Source organism: Anabrus simplex, chromosome 4 (assembly GCF_040414725.1).
Source record: "Anabrus simplex isolate iqAnaSimp1 chromosome 4, ASM4041472v1, whole genome shotgun sequence".
Classification (NCBI taxonomy): domain Eukaryota; kingdom Metazoa; phylum Arthropoda; class Insecta; order Orthoptera; family Tettigoniidae; genus Anabrus; species Anabrus simplex.
In genome coordinates this window covers 255,178,466-255,200,889 of record NC_090268.1, presented here as the reverse complement: position 1 = coordinate 255,200,889, position 22,424 = coordinate 255,178,466, and the positions used below count along the sequence as shown (strand labels likewise).

General features: G+C 39.0%; 1 protein-coding gene across 1 annotated transcript in view; it reads left to right on the top strand.

Annotated features, from left to right (window-relative positions):
• Positions 1 to 22,424, top strand: part of grh (grainy head) — a 190,892-nt gene that overhangs the window by 145,754 nt on the left and 22,714 nt on the right. Inside the window, exons 8-9 of the mRNA XM_068227385.1 lie at positions 2,027 to 2,083; positions 12,529 to 12,627. Coding sequence (XP_068083486.1) covers positions 2,027 to 2,083; positions 12,529 to 12,627 — 156 coding nt within the window. The remainder of the gene's footprint in view (positions 1 to 2,026; positions 2,084 to 12,528; positions 12,628 to 22,424) is intronic.

The window sequence follows — 22,424 nt, the reverse complement described above, 5'->3', positions numbered from 1 at the left end:
GTGTTGAATTGTCCACGGGGCTTGAAATTTGCTGTTTATCAGTTTTCTGGCCGATATTGACTATATGAAAGCATATTTTTTGGATCAAGAATTGGTCGAGAGCCTGACTGACTAATAGAGGTATAAAATAAAATTCACTGGAAACTTCAGCTGTTATTAGCTGTGGTAAGTGGCGCATACGGTTAAAGGCGCTGGCCTTCCGAGCCCAAGTTGGCAGGTTTAATCCTGCCTCACTCAGTCCGGTAGTATTTGAAGGTGCTCAAATACGTCAGCCCCGTGTCGATAGATTTACCAGCAAATAAAAGAACTCCTCTCGAAAAACCGTAAAAGAAGTTAGTGGGACGTAAATCCAGTAATATTGTCAGCTGTCATTGTAGCAATTGTAGCTGTCCATAGCGGTAATAAGATCGATATTGGTATACGACATGGAACTCGGCTACAAATAATTACTCTACTAATTTTAGCTGTTCCTACGTATTATACCGAGATGTTTGTGTCTCTTGATGTACAAATTTGTTAAGCAGAAATGTAAAAGACATTCATCACATTGGATGAATGGTACATTTGAGTAGCTGGGAGTTGGGGAAACTCGAATATTCACTGTCCCAGACAATATTGTCAGGAACATAACAGGTATCACATTCAACTGGAACTTTGGATTATGGATGAATTATGGATAAGTGTATGAAGGTTAATGGTAGCGTTACGGCTCTGGAGGTCAATATCAAGGTTGTCCATTGAAACTGGGTCACAAAAACGATTAGTGAACCACTTCCATTCACGAAAACAAAACTTGTATTAAAATACAGATGAAGTTCAATACGATCAGGGCAATAGTTCTTCGCTGGGTGTATGTGTCATCTTCATAATAATTTCATCATCATGACGCGCAGGTCGCCTAAGGGAGTCAAATTAAAAGACTTGCACCTGGTATGTTCAGTTTACAATCTACAATCAAACTGTCGAGGCTTCTTAGAAAATAGATTCAACAGATCTGTTGGTTCTACAATTATGTCTCTGAATGTTTGTTTGTCAGTTTATTTTCTTTTTTGTAAAATTTCCATTGGGAAGGGGGTCTAATCCCTATTACCCCCCCCCCCCCCACTCTTCGCCGGCCTGGCTGATGCAGACATTTGAAATGAACATCACGTCCTTATAGTTCGGATTCCAGACAAAACTAGAGGTCCCGTTGCTATAATCGCGACATTTAGTGGCATACAATTGCAAGCTTTCGTTTATATTTCATATCATGTATATCGTCCAGCTCCATGGCTAAATGGTTAGTGTGCTGGCCTTTGGTCACAGGTGTCCCGGGTTCGATTCCTAGCAGGGTCGGGAATTTTAACCATCATTAGTTAATTTCGCTGGCACGGGGGCTGGGTGTATGTGTCGTCTTCATAATCATTTCATCCTCATCATGACGCGCAGGTTGCCTGAGGAAGTCAAATCAAAAGACCTGCGCCTAGCGAGCCGAATATGTTGTCGGACACTCCCGGCGCTAAAAGCCATACGCCATTTCATCATGTATAGCATAAGGTGACAATCATCACATCAGAAAAGTAACACATTAATTTGGAGTTCTGTGGTTCGATTCCAGGCATCTGTGTTTGTAAGATGTTACTGAACTGGTTTTATTCAGCTTGATACATTAGTTCAAGCAAAATATTCGTCTTTTGTTCGAGTTCTGACTTTTGTTTGTTGCAGATATATATATTAATATAGTCTCCACTTTAGTACGTTTCATAAACACCATTTGCCTGTGTAGTTAAAATTGTTACAGTTTGTTGTTGTCCTTGCATGTTCAGACAAACACTTCTCTGATTGTAGTGCACTTTGGAAGTCACGACTACCCGGGAGCTGACATCATTCACGAACAGTTTTATTGATAGCTTGTAGCAGCTTGATGACCTCACCAGGCGAAGCTTGTATTTTTAATGACTATAAAAACGAATCCTTCAGTTAAAAGCCCTCATGTGCTCACATGTCTCAGTACATCATGAAAGCAATCATTCCTTTGTCCTTTCAGATAAGCATTGCTGTGCAGTGTTTGAGTACGGACTTCAGCAGTCAGAAAGGAGTCAAAGTAAGTACATTAATTTATATGTATGTATGTGTGGGGTGATAGTTATTTACGATGTGTATATCGTAACTAATCATATTGCTGTACGAGATGGAGAAATTGTGAAATGAGCCCATAGGCCGAATTTTATAGTCATAGACTATAGCAATATGTTGTTACGATAAGAATATCGTACAGTGTTTTATCTATGTTGAAGGGAAATGTATTTAAACTAACATGTTCATGCTTTATTAGATTCGAGTGTCAGCTGAACTATGTCCACCAGTATGTCTGCTTTGTATTCATTCATGGTTCCATTTGTATTCCAGTAATTATTTACATAGTTACGGTAACTTGGTTTTGTAGTGACAGTGCTGCAAAGAAAGCCATTACAAATTTTCTTTTGAGTTTAGTAATGTTAGAAAGTACGACATTATAATAGAATGCAGTATTGTGTGTGTGTTTTTTTTAGTAGCGCTCAAAAGTATTTTGTACGAGAGGTATTTTGTTGGCAGGACTGTATACCTGTAACAAAAATCAAAAGAGTAGACTAAAAGAAAGTACAATGGTTCAGAAAACAGACTGCATAACGTCGCTTTGGTTTTCGTGTACTAAAGGTAAACATTTCTTTCATCAATAAATTTTTATTTAATGTTAGCTCAAATGTATTTTTGTGGTGGTTTAAAAATTAAACAAACTAGTATTCAGAACTCTGGAATGTGTCCCAAAAACTGTTTCCTTGGTTTTTTGGAATTGCTGTAATGTTTTGTAGAGTTAAGAAGACTTAATAAAATCGAACGCAGTTGCACCTTGCAAAAGAGTTTGGAACCTTGAAAAGAAACTAGGGACTTTTCAGAACAATTCCCGAAGTGGTCGGCCTCTGTAAACAACACCAAAGAAGACAATCATTTATAGGCTGTTGGTGGCTGATTCTAAACAATCCTTTCGGACAGTAACTCACCACCTAGAGGGGACGCATCGGATGAAAGTACATTTTTATGGTTAAATGAAAATTAGCAGCTATAGATCTGAATGGTAGGAGATCTATTGAGACACACAGTATTCGAAAAATTATGCAACATGGACCGTTGACAATTGTTCCAAAGTGCTTTGAAGTGATGAGAACCAGTTCAGTCTGTTATCAGATGGAATGCAGTATATCCGATGGTCTACCAAAAAGAGAAACAACGAAAGATACAAAGTACCAACTATGAATCATGGGGGAGGGAACATGATGGTGGGGGTTGTTTCTTTAGAAGTGGTGTTGGCCATCTGGTCGATATTGATGGGAAAACGGGCTAATCCAAGTACAGTGATACACTAATAATTTATATGATCGTCATACAGGAAATAATACGCCACTTACACGGATCTTTCCACACGATAAAAACCAAAACGCACCTTTATCCATGTTAGAAATGCACTAATTAAGCAGAAAGTCTGGATATGAACCCAAGAGAACATATTTAGGTAAGTTGGATGGATATGTTCAGAAAATAGCCTGCACCAATAAGGACGACTTAAAACACAGAACTGTCTACGCGTGGAGAAAATAATTCACCAACAGCGCTTTGTCGAGCTCATTGACTCCATGCCATCGAGATGTGCCGAAATAATAGTCAAAGGGATATGCGAAAACGTAGTCTTTTAAATCGGAAGCCAATCTGTAGTTGTACTTTTTTGTTTCCTTTGTACAAAATATTTCTGAGCCAGAATAATTATGAGTTTTATCTACGATTTGACCTTTAGACCTGAAATGGAAATCAAATTCTCTTTTTTAAGCTCACTTGGTGATTTGATTTGTTTTATTGAATTTGTCAATGGGCCTATTTTTAATGGAAGTTTCTCTACAAAGTAATTTTGAGCGCTACTATAAGTTAGTTAGTTAGTTATTTGAGAACGAGGGGGGATAAAATAGACATCTTTAATATTGAAGTATACGAACCATTTCTTCAACCCTCCATTTACAGTAAAATAATTTCAAACTGCTGACCTTATAAAAGAGAATTTTATCCCACTATAGCGAGACTCAAAATCAACAGTGAAAGTTACATAATCGTTGCGCCTGCGAGAACCGTTGTGTGGTAATATTTTTGGAGAAATACTGACCCGCAGCACATCTACTCTGAAGAGCGAGAATTCCTTCACAGTTGTCGCATAATATTGAACATTAGATGACAGAACCTTACCAGCCAACGTTCTAAGCTAAAATATTTCACACAACGATTTTCTTCAGGTGCGACGACGATATACACTTTGTATACTTTGTACTTCACACTTGTTTCATGTAGGAATTTATATCAGAGTTCCTACTATAATATTTAAATATCAATGATCAGAGTCATGTTGCACGGTAGCACTCTTTGGGACTAAAGCCTGTTTACCGACAGTATTTACTGTGTACAATTGTGGCAACATGCTCGTGCTCGTAATAAAACACCCTTACAAATGACGATCAGCGCCGTTCCTGGCACTTACATTGATGAAAACTTCAACAAATGTAGAATGATTGTCCACTACGTCAGTATCTTCGCCAGATGGTCAGCTGAGGAGACAATTCATCATTCACAACGAAAATAGAAATAGTTTTTTTAATAAGTTTTGTTTTAATCATTATACCAAGATAAAGGTAAAACAAAAGAATTTGCAATCCGAACAGGGATTTTCCCCCCACCGACGATTTTATCTCAAAAGTTCCCCCCAATAAAATTTGCGTGGGGGTTCTTTCATTATAAAATAAGGAGGAAAATGTAGAACACATATAATTTATTACTGAAATTAATAATTTTACTGTCGTAAAAACGTCAGCAATAATTCAAATGACTGCCAGATCTTGAGCAATGAAATAACGCAGCAGTGGCAATCCGGACCTGCAGCCTATTGCTCATGTTTCACTCTGACAAGTCCATCTGAAACCCGGGCAAAAGTATAAATTACTTGAAGCTCTACTCCCTTGTCATTGCTCGAGCTTACACCACTCCTGTACTTCTTGCAGAGTGTGTGTTTCCGATAGGTAGCCAATAGGACAATATTCACTTAAGCACTGTACAAACTGACAAATTTGTTCACTCAACACATAGCCCTGGTAGAGGAAGGTTCCACTAAGAAAGAAAGAAATCAGGACAAATCGCGCCTCGTCTAGCCATCCTTAAGAAAGCGGCAGTCTTTCATAAACTTCTCAGCTGATTGGAATAACGTTCTAATAATCATCATTTTCGTTATAACAACAAAATTCAAACAGAAAGACTTAAAATTTAGATGTTTCTGGGGGGAGGGGGTAATTAAATTACAGGGAAATTTTATACTCCCTCCCCCGCCGGATACTGCCTGAAATAAACTCTAGTAGCTAAGCCCTATGTTCGTCCCCCCCCCCCTCCCTACCACTTCTTTCTGATTTCGCACCCTGATACCGAATATGAATTTTATCCTGTACGTAAAACGCAGTCACTTGGTTCAAAAAGGTCTTTTTACAAATTATCTTCACAGTAAACTTTAAAGAATGAATCACTTCAGAATAACCAAAATAATTCAACACTGCTCATTCACAAGTAATATCTCCAAATCTTTAGTGCATTTTCCGAGCCTGTAAACTCCTCTTTGCACGCTGTCAATTAAAGCATTGCCTATTCTTTAAAACTGCTCTATTTGAATATTAATGACTTATTTTGGTGTAATTTGCGTTAATAATCTAAATCAACGTTAGTTGATTTTTACGATCTATGCATGCAAATGTAACGAGCACTTTCTGATGAAAAAAAAATAATATTTCGTAACTGAATTTTTAATATCTTTAATTTTGATCGTCAGTAACATCAACAACCATTTATATGCTTATTTTCATGACCTTCAGCGGTCGAAGAACATTGCACTGTTAATAGCATCCAGGGAGTGCAAGGGACGAGGTGAAATAGTGCATTACCTTGAAACAGTACTGATCAGGAAGTAGACCTACACTTACGGGAGAAGGTCTACGTATTTCTAAAATAACAAATATATAATCAATTATTTCACTTGCCAGCCCCGTGGTGGAGGGGTCCGGAGCCTCGGGTTGATTCCCGGTCAGGTCAGCGTTTTTACCTGGACCTGAGGACTGGTTTGAAGTCCACGTAGCCTACATGATTACAGGTGAGGAGCTATCTGACGATGAGATAGCGAACGCGGTCTAGAAAGCGAAGAATAACAGCTGAAAGGATTTGTCGTGCCGACCACACGACACCTCGTAATCTGCAGGCATTCAGGCTGAGCAGCGATCGCCCGTCGGGGCTGTTGTGCCATGGAGTTTGTTTTAATTATTTTACCTCCACTGACAAAAAGGGGAGGCTTTTTGTGCATGTCATCCAATGAACTCGATATTATACATTTAACGCCCCTCCCCCGCCATTTCCGACTCTCAAATAAAGGAACAAGTGTATTATCACGTAGGAGCCTACAGTAGATTACCCTCGTCCGACTCATCCGTCCGGTTTCTAAAATAATTTCGTTCACATTTTTCAGAGGTGATAAATATGAAGTGTTTCATTCACATTTGATGTCAAGTCTACTGTACTTTAACTCCGGTCGAAGGGTGATAAACTCCTTTCATAGTGTTACGTTTCAGAGTATCAAGTACGAAAAGCAAAACTGTGTAAACGAATTCACTGCGTTGGATGAGACCACTAAAGCCCCCCCCCCCCCCCCCCCCGCGTGGAACATACATATTCATTTTTATAGTCAGAGCTCTCCAGCAAATTAGTCTCAACAGTAAAAGAAAATGTCATCGATTTATTATCTTCTCATATTATTCGTTCCACATTTAAAATGAAACGTGTTACAGTGAAACAGTGTTGTATGTTGATGCAGTTTGAGAGACAACTAAAGTACTGCCTTGGGTCACGTAGTTGTGAGCTTGCATTCGGAAGATGGTGGGTTCACTCACTATCTGCAGCCCTGAAGATGGTTTGGCGTGATTTCCATTTTCACACTAGGCAAATGCTGGGGCTGTACTCTAATTAAGGCCATGATCGTTTCCTTCTCAGTCCTAGCCCTTTCCTACTCCGTCGTCTCCATAATACCTGTCTGTGTCGGTGCGATGTAAAACAGACATTAAAAAAGAAGACTAGATTGAGAGCTCTACATAGAGTAATGTCCTTTTATCTTTTTGCCTACGTCGTTTCTATGTGTTTATATCGCCGTAGCTAGATGATGCTTAGACAAAGGAGGTAGTACAAGCATGAGAAAAATGCAATGAATTACAAACTTCTCATTGTAAATTAATTTTAAGAATTTGTCGAATGAATTTCATGGTATACTTTTCCTAAGTAATTGTCAGTCATTTTTAAAAGCTAATCAGGTATATGTTGATGTGTTGCTTTCCCTTTCTACCTTGAGCATTGTCTCAGAGGAGCGACCACAAAACGCAATATATAGCTACCATGTCGTAGACACCACACACCTGCCTGAGCGAGCACCATAGTCACTAATTAGAATCGATTGGCTGGAAAGTAAAAAAGAATGCTTCTTCACTAATCCAGTATGTCAATTGCCGCCATGTTTGTTCCTCTCCTGATTTATTTCGTGGGCATCATTTCTTAATGATGATTTCCTTTTTAGAAGACATTTTTGCGTATAATCCTTTCTACCCGTATTAGTTGCTATGTCGTTTGTGCTCCAGTGATCTTAAAAGCTTTCCACTGTCCTGGCGTTATCGCTGAGGAAGGAAATCTTATTATTCGGAACTCACACAAAGCTGTTGATGATGCAAAGGCGTGTTGGAAATGAGTCGACCGCTAGACTGAGTGTGTTTTATTCAGTGACTTTCAATTAGTTACATGCAATGTGAAATGTGTTTCAGCTGCATTACCTGTCAGTTTCTCTTGTATCAAACGGATATTTACATTAAAATATTACGTGCATCTTCCATTGGTGAATATATACTACTGCATGAAACACAAAAAAACAAAAAAACGAACGGGACAGTGTCGAGGTCAAGGCAGCAAGTTTTAACGTAAAATATAATCAGTGTTTCCGAGCTACGTAGTTCAAATGGAGAGCGCTAGCCCACTTTGTTCAAGTCGGTGGGTTCGATCCCTGTTCAATCCGGTGGTATTCGAAGGTGCTCAGATACGTCAGCTTCGTATCTGTAGATTTGCTGGCACGTAAAAGAACTCCCGTGGATTGAAATTATTGACACCTCGGCGTCTCCCAAGATCCGCAAAGGGAGTTAGTGGGACGTACAATTATTATTATTATTATTATTATTATTATTATTATTATTATTATTATTATTATTCACACTCCTAACGTTGAAGTAATGCGAGTGGCTCGGTCAACGATAATTTGTGACTTTCCCATTTTGATTTTCTCAAGGAAATGCTGTACCGCAGGAAACCCGAAAAAGAAAAACACAGTACTCTCTCTCGTGAAGTTATGCCATACATTGTCTGAAGTGTTGTATCTGAGAGTCACTCATCACTCATGTAGGGATGCGTGTTCAAGAAGCAATGAGGTGAAACTACGGATGTAATATACAACATAGTATCCATTAGAGAAATTTTCTCGTGTATCAGTTCTGTACCATTCTTCATAATAAATTCGTAATCCATAAAACAAAGGGGGTGATATTTCATGCGTCATTCTGTGAATTAATACGCCAGTTAAGGAATATTTTATTACGAAAAAGAGCACAAGAAGAGGTATTCATAGTTTGACTCTGATTTTCCGTACTTTTTTCCCTCCCTTAGAGCGTGCAGCTTCACAGGAATTACTTTTCCAACTACCCAGCATATTGTTTCTAGTCTTAAATCTGTAAAGGCCTTTATATACTAATTTTAAAGGCAAACTTCCAGTTGTCTACTCCAAGCCGAACAGTGATAGGAATACTGGAAAATGTTTAAATATCTTTTAAGGAGACAGAGTTTAATAATAATTTGAAATTGCACTAGGCCTATATTTATTACAGCCTTAACTCAGGATTACGGTGTCAGCCTACTCAATAGTAATTCATATTTTCCTAACAGCTGCGAAGTTCATGACAGGTCGTATTCCCGTACTCTATAATGACCGAGGGCAAGATTTAAATGCAAGGTTCCGTTATGGAGCAGCGACATATGGAGAAGATATAAATTCATGTTCTCACGCTATGTTAAGACGTTTTCCTTCACCTTTCACAGTGGATCCTCTTTAATAACGGGAGCGATTTATTCATTTTATTTTTGACAAATGAGGATAGTAATGAAAGGTGACGTCGCTTACAATCTACGTAAAACTAACGTAGAGGTAGTGATTGAGTAAGAGTTTTAGATAAATAGAAAGACATAGTAAGTATGTTTTATCAGTGGATCAAGGTTTTGTATGTTCGATCCAGCACAGAAATTCGATAAAACATTGCTTCTGTTAGTTTCATTACTTACAGCATAAAAGTGAATGCATTCATTCTGTATTCAGCGAAGACATAATTTCAAGATAGGTATTGATATGAATTTTTTCATAAACAGTATATCAATGCTGTTAATCAGAGTTAATCTACAGATCATACAAGAAACGTCTATAGAATAAGTCATGGTTCTGTGTATAATATATTCAGTAAGCAGGATATCTTTCAACTAAGAAGAGAACGTGAAACAATCATTCCGGATTTGAGAGATGATATCCCTGCGGTTTAACCCTACTGTACCATCAGAGGATCTATTCAAGGAAAAAGAAATGCTGTTTTCACAAAATTGATTGATTTTATAATGGGGTATTTCTTGGCCGGTGAGAGACTAAATTTATTTCCACACAGTGTTTATATTTGTATGATGTCATTATAAAATAATTTATTATGACTTATGAAATGGTTGCACTATTTAGTTTTCTATGTTTAATATAAAATAAAACAAGAAGTCAGATTAAAATAAGACTTTAATAATATCATTTTTGAATCTGTCAAAAATGTAAGATATTATTTAAAAATCGAAATGTTACACAATAGCTTTCATTATTTCTGCTTTCACGTTGATTAAATATACTAAAAGAAGTCCACTTCGACGGTAATGATACAAAGAGGGATAATCCGATCTCTCTCTCTCTCTCTCTCTCTCTCTCTCTCTCTCTCTCTCTCTCTCTCTCTCTCTCTCTCTCTCTCTCTCTCTATGACTGAGTGGCTCAGATGGTTGAGGTGCTGGCCTTTTGACCCCAACTTGGCAGATTCGATCCTGGCTTAGTCCGGTGGTATTTGAATGCGCTCAGATACGACAGCCTCGTGTCGGTAGATTTACTGGCACGTAAAAGAACTCCTGCGGGACTTAATTCCGGCACCTCGGCGTCTCCAAGAAACCGTCAAAAAAGTAGTTAGTGGGGCATAAAATCAATAACGTTTTTATTAGTATGCTCGTGAACAGACATTAGAAACTTTCGTCAAATACCCTCACAGAATAAATGGTTTGAGAATGATGACTGCATCGTCTTTAGCCACGAAAACAAAACAATTAAACTAAAATCCATAGTATCAACAACTCTTAAGCACCCCAAGTTGTTTCTTGTACTTAGTGTATTTTCCTTTTAAACCAGACCGTCTGTTGAGGTTCACAAGTGAAGTGAGAAGTGCTAAAGATCGCTCAGTGATAAACCACCACCGGCTATTGTTAGTCCAAGTGGGGGAGACACTGGACCCACGACCAGTGATTATGAAACATCAATCACTTTCATACTTGTTATTTATGCTAACAGAACAAACTTATTGTTTACTAAGCGTGATGGAATCACTTAATTCGATAGCGCGTCAACCTCCGGCATTCAAGTCGAGACTCTTTAAGTGATTTATTGCAACAGGAAGTGCCCAGTTCTGTCAGACAAGCCTATAAAATGTTTCAACCACGAAATACATTTCACTTCTCGCGAACGCTCCCTTCGTGCTAGCCCTCTAGCAAAATGCACTAAATACAATAAAAAAGTATTACAATAAAACATTCTTTCCTTTGCTTATAGAATTTTCAAGACATAGAAATAAGATTATAGAGAAAGTCATTCCTGAAGAATGGCCTCCACCCCACTCGCAGCTGCTTGGTGTATTGTAGAATAGCTTTTATAAAAATATGAAATTCTTTGAAGTGAGGAGCCACTTAATTCTTTACAGACTGTCAGCTCCCACAGTAGCAGTCGACAGTCCACTAATTTACTGAGTGTGTGAATAGCCAGTACAACAACACAGCAAAAGAAATGCCATGCTCAAGCATTATGAATGAGAAATATATTAATGAGCCTTGTGAGAAATGGAGTCTACCAGGACATGGATATTTACTCAAATTCTAGAAACAAACTCCTACGGTTAGCATATGTAACAAATTCTGAAGTGTATAAATACTGTACTTCCATACCAGTCCGTGTGTGTGTATGTATGGGATATTGCCAAAGGATGTCTACAAAAATTCCATTAAAGGGGAAGCTCGACTAGGTAACCATCCCCTCTTAACTCTAATCTGAGGAGCGGGGGTAGCAGATCCTACCCTTAGAAGAATGAAGGTATCGGCAAAGGGAAGTTGTTGGCTTTGAAGGGCGTGAAAATGAATCACTCTTAAGCTTCGTAGAACTCATGAAATGGAAACTATGGCAGATTCCTCTAGAGAACACGTGGTCACAAACCCACGTGCCCAAGTAAGTTAACTTTTACGACAGGCAAGGGATATCGTAGATGTATTCTACCATATTCACTCACAGGCGGGGTGGGGGGGAACTTCAACTACTGATTCCTTCAGGAACTACAATAACTGTTAAGAGTACATACAAAGTGGACATGATGTTAACACCATTTTATATTGGTACAGAGCTACTATTACAAAAAAGAGAGTTACATACATCGTCTTCAGACCGGATCATGTACGTTGGAAGAAATAAATTCCGCTAAAATTAAAGAAATTAAAGAAAAGATCACCATCAGTATACGGAATGGAGCTAGAATCGTGATCTATAGAGAAGTGATGTTGAACTGTGTTGTTCGACGCAGAATTTGGACTCAACGCCAACTATTCAGTATTAATTTGAGACTAATCTCATTCCTAAACCAAGAATATGACAATAGCGTGCGCCATTTTTTCTGCGGGTTGAATGCTATAAAAGCTGTACAGCGATTCATGAGTTTAATATTAATCCTAACTACCAAGAACATATATCCATATATTTTAGCTTCATTCTTCACAGTAGATTCTCGTAAGACTAAATGCTAAACTTGGAACAAATGGTACCATGAAACTATTCCTCAGTAGTTATGTGAGATTCTGGCATGTAATGATAATGAGAAACATGTCTGAGTGAAAATGTGTATTTTTTCACTTTCCTGACTGAATCTCATTTTGTCTTACTACATTCAAAAACCTAGAAATTAAAGACGTTATTTTATTACTTATATGTAGTTTCATGACTGTAAGTTATTTGTTTTATAATATATATTTCACTGTACCTTAAGCTTACTATTATCTTTATTTCCATGCACTCTTATTAACTTGTTCTCTTGGCAGGGTCTCCCTCTCCATCTGCAGATCGACACCTACGAAGATCCTCGGGATGGTCCCCTCTCGCATAGAGGGTACTGTCAGATCAAGGTGTTCTGCGATAAGGTAAGAACTCAAAACTTCTCTTTTTTCAAACGACATACAAATCAAATCTAAAAGTCCGTACGATAGTTTATAACGATTCGTTAAATTGTAGAATGGTACTCAATTGTACGAATTTTACGAATTGCAAACCTAGCTTCCGTGAAGAGTATTGTACTGCAACAATGCCTTTTGCAGCGTTTGCGTTCAAGAATTCAGCCGCGATATATCTAGTTTGATTATGCCTGTAGGTTGCCACTGAGAAGTTCAAGGAGATATGATTTGAAAAAGTAACATATTTTAAGACATACGATAAATAATTAACCTCAGTTTCTTGTACCGTATGTTGTTTGGAAGAATAATAGATGTATGTTTTGCTTTTTGACAGCTATTTATTTTGTGGAATGTTTCATATTGAGAATATTTTCTTGGGTTCAAATGGGACATCAGAGTCTCCACAGGAAACAAAGAACTAACATAACGCGGAAATCTACAAAATAAGTTTTCACCTCATTGGGGAAGTTTTCTCTACTTTCCAGTCTTGCACCGAAATTCTTACATTACTCTAATATTTCATATTAGAATCCAGAATGATTGATTCGTTTATAATTATTTTTTTGAGGGAAATATCTTTAAAATTCGATAAAGGAAAACGTTGGCAATGTTTCCTATTTTCTCATATTTTATGTGGAAAATCTGAGAAATGTAGTTTGACTTCTACTCTAATTTGACACAGGGTAACAGACAAATTGCAGTTCTTGAATTGGACATGATACACTTATTGAACATCTTATTTTATAAATCGTCTTTTTTATATGACAACTCTCTTTAGAAACATAAGAGTTAGTATTTAAGATGACTATCGCGTAGTTCTTGACTGTCGATTGCACGGAGAATAAATACGTGGCCGGCACAATTACACCAGTAATATTGCTACTCAAATCAAGCTTCAAACTTTTCCTTGCAGGACTGAGCAGTCCATCTGCTAATATAAAAGCATGATTTCAGTCACAAATAGAGCCCAGGACCTGCGTCTCAGCTTAATACGCGTGTAGGCATAAAAATATTTTGCCGGATGATGGTAGGTATTGAGCGAATTTTCATCGAGAGATTATTATGGCGAAGCAGTCTTTATCGAAGATTTTTCATAGATAATGAATGTTTATATATAATACAATTGAGTTAAAGCGGTGCTGAAGGAAATAACAGAACTTCAGTGTGATGACTCAAATAGATACCGAATGAGTCATGTCTGCAGTAGCTTGCGTAAAACACGCTTCGACATTTCTTTCGGCTTTAGACTTCCGTCTCAAGATCCTTCCCTGTTCGTACAAGATATTGCAGTTAGATAATCCCCAAATCTATGGCGCATATTTCCCATTAAATCCCTTAGCCTGCCGGTACTACTGTTACCGAGCTAGATGGCCTGCAGATACTGGAGTATCACGTGGTCAGCGTTATAACATCCTCAGTCGTATTGCTTTGCTTCCGCAACAGGGGCAGCTGGAGCTATTGGGGTTAGTATAACCTAAATTTTTTAATAGATAGCTATGGAAATAATGTATACCTTACAATGGTACAGAATGATCTTTTAGTTAACCAGATCCTGGTCACGTTCGTCTCACTGCAAAATGTAATAAGTGGATGGTTCTTTCCCGCTTACCCGAACTATACATTGGCTCAGGTGCTTTATCAGTCACTCGCACTGAGTGAAGGGAGATGCATTATATGATCTAATGTCGTGAAATTTCTAATCTAATTGCATGGATGGACGTGTCTTCCCACGTGATCCCACCCCGAATGTGGGTGGAGTGAAATGACTTGTCACACAAGATTTTGTGCTTGAGCTCGTTTAATGAACCACGGTAATGGGTTGGCCATGTCGGCTGTCTGTCTTGGCCGCAGCACGAATAAATAAGAGCTCCACAACCGTGGGGATATGTGGGTGCTGCGCTCAAAATCATTTATCTGAAGTTCACAGCCATACTTGACGGTCGAACTTATTTTACAGGTTAAACTTACGGTTACTAATTGCTTCAAAGTTAGGTTCAAACCCCGCAAGAGTCGAGAGTCATTACATTGCAAAAGTAGCTTTATAACGCTTGTACTTCTGTTTGGATTATTTCTCTTTTCTTATACACTATCCATTACCTGTAATTTCTTCACTCCATGTGAATTTCTGTGGACGGTACAGCATGAATAGAAAAAACGTGGCGCAACAGCGCCGAAGAGCGTTGCCCTACCAAGCGACCGCTGCTCAGCCGGAAGGCCTGCAGATTGAGGTGTCGTGTGGTCAGCACGATGAATCCTCTCGGCCATTATTCTTGGCTTTCTTGACCGGGGCAGCATGAATAGAAGGTTAATCAAAATTAATCCAGATCGTATCACCCAAAACAACGTTTTCTTGAAAACAATATGTTTAGTTCCTCTATATCTTCGTTAACATACAATATAATTACGTGCCAAAATAATTTTTCCCGTCCCCCTGTGGTCATCAGGAACGTAATAAACATGAACTTTGTGTCACACCCATTCCTGTAAACAAAGACATATTATGTGAAGAACATTATACAATCCTGTGGAAGAGAAACACCAATTTATTAATTAACTTTAATTGCGTAGTTAGTGGGACAAGGTTCGCTGCCGTTCGGGAAGAAACAAGCATGAGGCTTCTTATTTACGGTAGTTATATGCAAAATGAGTGTGCCTGCTAGTAAAACAAAGCAGCTTAAGATTCTACATGAAGTATTCTATTATGATTCTATAGTGAACAGCATGTAGTTAAGAAAATCAGAATACTATATTGGTATGCATATTACGATGATAATGAAGACCACAGTCGAAAATAAAGTTTTTCAGTGGTTTCTGCAGTGGAGGAACTTTGATATCCGTAAACAATGTATATAATTCTCATGTTTAGAAGTTTTAAGTGTTTGCTGGTATATTCTTCGAAATATAACTTTCTTCCTACTGTTGCACCTCGCTTCCTTTTATACTAAAGGGAATGAAATAATATGTTAAAATATAAAAAAGGGTGTTCCCAGGAACTTTCAGGGACGCTGAAGAAGGGAACATGTATCAATTTGAGATAGGGAACACCTGTACGGAAACTCCTCAGTCGTATCTTATACGCCAACGCCTCTTTTTATAGGTTTTAGGTTTGTCAATGCAGATATGTTCAACAGGATGCTGCCCTAGCAACTTCTCACGTACTAATTTAGAACACTTTAATCAAACGTTCAAGGAAAAGTGGACAGGAAGTGCCGAGATCCTGTTAGCGTGGCCACCTCGTCCGCCTGATCTGATCCTCCCACTTGATTTATTCTCGTGAAGTTATGGGAAGAGTCTTGTCTGCGAGACACTTGTCGGGGCTGAAAAAGAGCTCCTGGCAAAAATCCTCCTTGCTAGTGCCATAGCCAGAACGGCACCAGAAATATTATATCGGGTAGGCCAGAACTTACTGTGACAGTGTCAAAACTGGCGGACGCTATTTTCAACAGGGGCTCTACATGTCTTCGTAGCGTGTGCATGCAATACAGGTATATAAAGGTATTACATCTCTACACGAAGGTTTTTAAGTTTTTAAAATCGCACGTTCATAAGCATCCCACAAAAAAAATTGGTTTATACCCAGCGACTGAGACTTTTTCGGGCTGGGGTTCCCTATCTCAAATGGATATATGAACCCTTCTTCAGTGTCCCTTAAAATGTGTACGTATCATCACAGAAACAACCCATATCTTTATAGATATGATAGCTCTGTTTGACTTGATAATTGTTATTTAAACAACGCAATATTTACGAAAATATCTATTGCAAAAGTTTACTTACTTTAATTATTTTCTGCTTACCCTCGAGGTTCTGTACATTGATTGCGTGACGTTTAAAACCAATCTTCCTTTTAATTCTTATTAAACTCTGAAAATATCTTCTTTCTCATGCTGCTTTATCAGCATTCAGTCGTGTGATTTCTCTATAATATTTAAGTTATATCACCAAATATTTGAATAGGCTACCAGCGGTGTTGCTTGATAATGATAACATACGACCACGGTGAAGAAAACATTTAATGAACTCTTTGTTAGCTGGCGGAGCTGCCTATCTTGATCGGCAGCGTTTCATTGTTTCAACAAACCTTCCACTTCTCGTTGATTTGTGAAAGAAATCTCCATAACCATGAACTCGTGGTCACACTTTGTGACTAAAAAGAAAGAAATTAACCACATTTCCAGAATCTGACTATGCCGAGTTCCTATTTAAAACCATTTATGTCAAGATAACAATGTTTCCTCTTTCCCACGCACCACTGCCTCATCAGACAGACTATTATCTCAGAAAGCTTTGATGTTCTGAGATTCAACGTTATGACAAAGAATGGTGCTTATCTTCAAAATGTTGTCTTCATTTGGAACTACCACCGAAAAATAAAACCTTAATGCTCTCCATTTTAAATATGTACACATGTAACTGGTTTTAAATTGCTTGGTTTAAAATATGTTAATTTTTAACAAAATGTGAAAAGAAAATAATAATAATAATAATAATAATAATAATAATAATAATAATAATAATAATTTTATGTCGATACCTACTTTTACGGACTTTTGGAGACGCCTAGATGACATATTTTTTGTCCTGGAGGAATTTCTTTTTGAGTACCTTTGAATACCACCGGACTGAGCCGGGATCCAACCCAACAATTTGGGCTCAAAAAAAGGAAAATAATATTCACAGATTATAACTGACGGAAGATTACTGTATAAATACATTCCATATGACTTATTTATTGTTACTGGTGAAATTCTCGTTATCTTGGTTATTAAATAAAGCCTGGCTTCTTGTGTGATGTAAAGACTGAAACAGAACGACGATACAACGGACTACATGGAAATTTGGCGAGGAGCGTCTTAAAGTTGTGTTTTATCTCCGTTATTATTCAACATCTATTCAGACGCTATGTTTCAGGCAGTATTGGCAAATATGGGAGTGAGAATTGCATTAAATGGAGAATTCATAAATATATTGAGGTTTGTAATACAGTATTTGCTACTAGTGTTGAAAGGCTACAACTATTCTTTGAGAAAATGCATCTGGGAAGAGATGTCTCTTTATCAACACCAAGGGAAAAACTGATCGTTTTACGCAAAGAAATAAAAAAAGCTGTTCTGAAACTCAAAGATCAACAAATGCAACAAGTAAATAAATTTAAATATGTTGGTTTATAGATAACAGATTATTTGGACTAAGACCTGAAAGGAGCCGAATAGAAATGTCAGCATCATTATTCAAGGGAACAAACAAAAGACCGTTAATGTACGAGGACGCCTTAAATGTTACGTTTGGTCTACTTTTCTCTGCGAGGTCGAAGCTTTGACATTAAAACAGGCCATCGACAAACGATTGGAAGCTCTAGAATTATGACTTCATAGAAGAATGCTTAAAAAAGTCTCGTGAGTTGAACATTCGACTTATGAACTTGTAGTACACAGAGCAAACTGCAGACGAGAACAGCTTACCACCATCTAATTGCATACCTAGGCGAATGTTTTTTTCAAATAATTCTGAAATGCACAGTTTAAGGACGCAGAGGAGTAAACAGGAGCTGAATACTATATCTTAACAATATTTAGACGGGCGTGAAGAAAAAAAAACATTGGATAACTATATCGTGCTGGTGAAGATCAGAGAGCACTCTCTCTACTGAACGCCAACGTACAAGAGACAAGAATTAACACAGCTCCCCTTTATTATACATTTCTTTTCGGTTTGATTCGCAGAGAGCAGAAATATTTCATGAACGCTACGCATCACTAGCGAGTGTTCTTGCGTTTTCCTACTGTTACCAGCAATATGAGAGAAATAATTGTACCAAGTAGCAATGAACATTTAGTTGATATTCTCTACTGGATGTGGAAAGTGTCTGACTCTATTCATGTAATATTTACTTACCCATTGTTTTTATACTGGACCTATCTTGATCCCCGAGTAGCTGCTGAGCGTGGGTTGAACTGCGATGGATCTCCACTTCCTGGTTGCAACGTGGTAATGCAAGAATGAGTTTTTGTCTTGCCAGTTGTCTAGTATCGTGAAAACTTCTAATAAAATAGTTCTCTTCGATGATATCAGAATGTACGTGTAACGAAGTAGAAACGTTTAATCAAGTCGAACGTTGTCATAACTTGTAAGTCTTCTTACAGCTGCTTCTACCCGATAACCAATCATGTAATTTGTTGTTTACTAGTTGTGGAGGTAATCAGTTTTGTATGGATGTGTTATTATAACTTGCATATTAGTCTGGATCTTTGCAAAATTGATGCTAGGCTACAATATTGTGATATGATTCTATCTTAATGGGTTGGTTAAGACTTTATAGCGGAATTACTTCCTCGCTAGCTTTTGTTATTAGAATCCCGGTCCAGTGAAGTTTTCGAAAGTGGAATATCACGTCCCAATGGGTTATATTTCACTTTATACTGTAGGTCCCTGCCTCATGAACTAGGTAACCAAAAACTCAAAATGTATTTGCCGACTTGGTATAGGGGTTCGCATTGCAGGTTCCCGCCCAGCTCAGCTGTAACTAGTTTTCACTTAGCTCCAGGTAACACACAGTAATTCGAGAGAAAATTGGGTTAAAATTCAAATCTTCACCATCCTAGAAGTGTTCTCCCTTATTTTTTAACATCAGCTTCATGCGAGATTTAGACCATGGCTGCTTCCTTTCCAATCCTAGCTGAATCAAAATTATAAGTAAGGACGGTAGGTTCAGATATCGCACAGACTCAATCGGACAAAAATACGGATGAGGCTGATGATAAAGATGTCTGAAACCTATAACATTAAATAATAATAATTACTCTAAAGTTGTCACGATCGCATGATCAAAGGTGGCCAGTAAAATGATCTTAATTAATTCTTCATTCTAACTGCATCGATGGATCAGTGGTAGTGTCCAGCTTATGCTTCAAATTTCATGGATTCGATCCTGGTTAATGTAGTCTATTTTTGACATTGCTGTTGGCATATTTAAGTTCTTTAGTGGTGCACTAAGTGTCATCCGACAACATTAACTCAGCCATAGGAACCGTCCAGTAGAATTCCATTTTCATTGCTGGATTAACGGCACAATTGAACACTTGGTAAGCAAGTCGCCTAGATGGCTTCACTTCAGAAGGTCTACAGCTAGGTAGATGAGGTCATAATACTACTACTACTACTACTACTACTGCTACTAAAATGAAATCTTGGTATAATTACGGTTCACAGTTCAAAAAAATTAGGGGAACAAGTTTTGTAACGTCTGGTATGTGAACGTTAATTTGGTAGATGGAGTTCCAGTGGTCGTACAGCAAACCTTGAGACCTTAGCTACTCAGGGTATGTCAAATGGAAGCTGTACTCCATCTGTAGGCGTAGCCATGCATTAAACTGTCAGGTGACCCCTCAAGACAAAGTGAATAGCGGTGCGTCCGTGTGTCGTTGTGAGGTACACAGACTACTGCGCTCATTTTACCACGTTGTACGTCAACCAGCACATCCCATGAGACATCTTAATGAGGTTCAAGTCGCAAGGACCGTCACTTTGATCCAGGAAGGATGGACTTTTCGTCGTGTTGCTGTGGATCTCAATGTATTTCCATCAGTTATCCAACGCTTGTGGAATCGCTACAGTGAGACAGACCAGTTCACAAGGAGGGTTGGACAAGGTCGTGGACGCATGACAAGTCAAAGGATGATCGATATCTGACCATCTGTGCGTTGCGGCGTCGTTCAGCAACTGCCAGAGAACTGCAGCAAGACCACGGGAGGGTCACTGGAGTCACGGTGTCTGACCAGACAGTAAGGAACAGGTTAAGAAAAATGTCCTTATGACCCAGACGTCATATTCGAGTGCCCCGTTTAACGCTCAACATCGCGCAGCTCGCCTTCTGTTTGCCCGTACCCACGTCAACTGGCAACTTCGCCAATGGAGACCTGTGTTGTTCACAGACGAGTCCAGATTTCCCCTGACACAGCGTGATGGACGTCAACGTGTATGGAGACGCCGTGGTGAACAGTACATGCCAAATGTTGTCCTGGAAGGCGACCGATTCGGACAAGGTTCTGTGATTGTGTGGAGTGGCATCAGTATTGATGGCCATACGAATCTTGTCATCGTCCGTGGTAATCTTACCGCTGTGGGGTACATCGAGCAGATACTGCTACAGCATGTGTTGGTTGCTGCATAGGATGTTGGCCCTGAATTCGTACTTATGCACGACAATGCCAGGGCTCATGTAGCGCGAATCGTAAGAGCTGTCTTGCGAGAACTGAACATTCAAGAGATGGAATGGCCAGCAGTAAGCCTCGCTCTTAATCCCATCGAGCATGTGTGGGATAGGCTAGACTGTTGTATGTCCGGCGCTCCCTTATCGCTCCGCCAGCCAGCTGCACGCGCGCCTGTGTATCATTCTGCTAGCTTCGACGCGCAGCCCTCAGTGCGCGTGCCTGACCATCGAGTGTACTATAAATAGGAGCTCCCTGCCTGCTTACTTGCCCACTTGCCCCGGTGTCCAGCTCCAGAATACACCCTACGTCGAGCACGGAGGCTACTCCTCTTGAAAATGTGCTTCGACCAGGTGGACTGAATTTCTGGCAGTACGAGGTTTCACCTCTGGTCACCGCTCCCTTACCTGTTTCCGCTGCCTATGTTCCGTAATTCTCTTACAAGCCATTTTCATTCCCTAACTTATGCAAGCTCCCTTAGTTTCGCTAGGTGGAATTTCTTCAATCAATTGAACTTGCTTTTTAGGAATTCAGGCACTTCAACAAACAAGGACTCTCATGAACATTTATGTTAGTGTGCCAGATAGTTCTCGACTATCAAAGTGTCAATTCACAAAGACTATCTTTTCAAGATAGAAGTGTATATAAAGACTGCAAACCTGTACATATTGTATAAAGACAGACTTTTCTCAAGATTCAATATTCCTTTTTGCTTCAAAATAAATTTCAGTTATTTGTGTAAATATTATAAAGTGAAGCAAATAAAGTTGTGTTTTGTAAACTTCAGCCTTGGTTACAACATAGACAAAAGTGTTCGTGGGCGTCCTGTTCCACCACAGACTCTCCAAGACCTCGAACAGGCTCTCGTTGTAGAATGGGACCTGATACCGCAACGTGACTTCCGTCCACTTATACGGAGCATGCCATGTAGGTACCAAGCTGTGATAAATGCTCGTGGAGAACATACACCATACAGAAGCTTTCCAACTGTGATATATTCCACCCTGGAGGACTGTTATCACATTGTTTTCGCCCCTATTTGTGTTCTGAAAATGAACTTCAACGGTAAAGAATAGCGGTTTAGTTGGTAATATATCTGGGTATGAGGTATTGTTTTGTGGAGCATGGCTTTCGTTCAAAAACATGTTCCCCTAATTTTTTGGAACCGTGTAATAATGGTGTATGGCCTCCGGAGATACTTACAGACGACCTATGCGTGCGTGAATTTGGGGTTCTATCTATGATTAATTCTAATGTTGAAGTTGGCGTACACACTCACCCAGTCCCAAAGGCCTGACCCTGCCGGGAACCGAACCTGGGACCCCTTGGACCGAAGGTCAGCACACTAACAGTTTAGCCATGGTGCCGGATAAATTCGTGTCCTCGATCCGAGGGGGTGTAGCTCTTTTCAGACACACTCCCAATGGAGGTGAGCTGTATGTACCATTTTAATTACAAACCAGCCTTTTTTCCAATCTCAAACCTCTGGCAGTGCCGGGAATCGAATCCGGGCCTCCGAGGATGGCACCTAATAGCGCTAATGGTTGGTAATCTTCACTG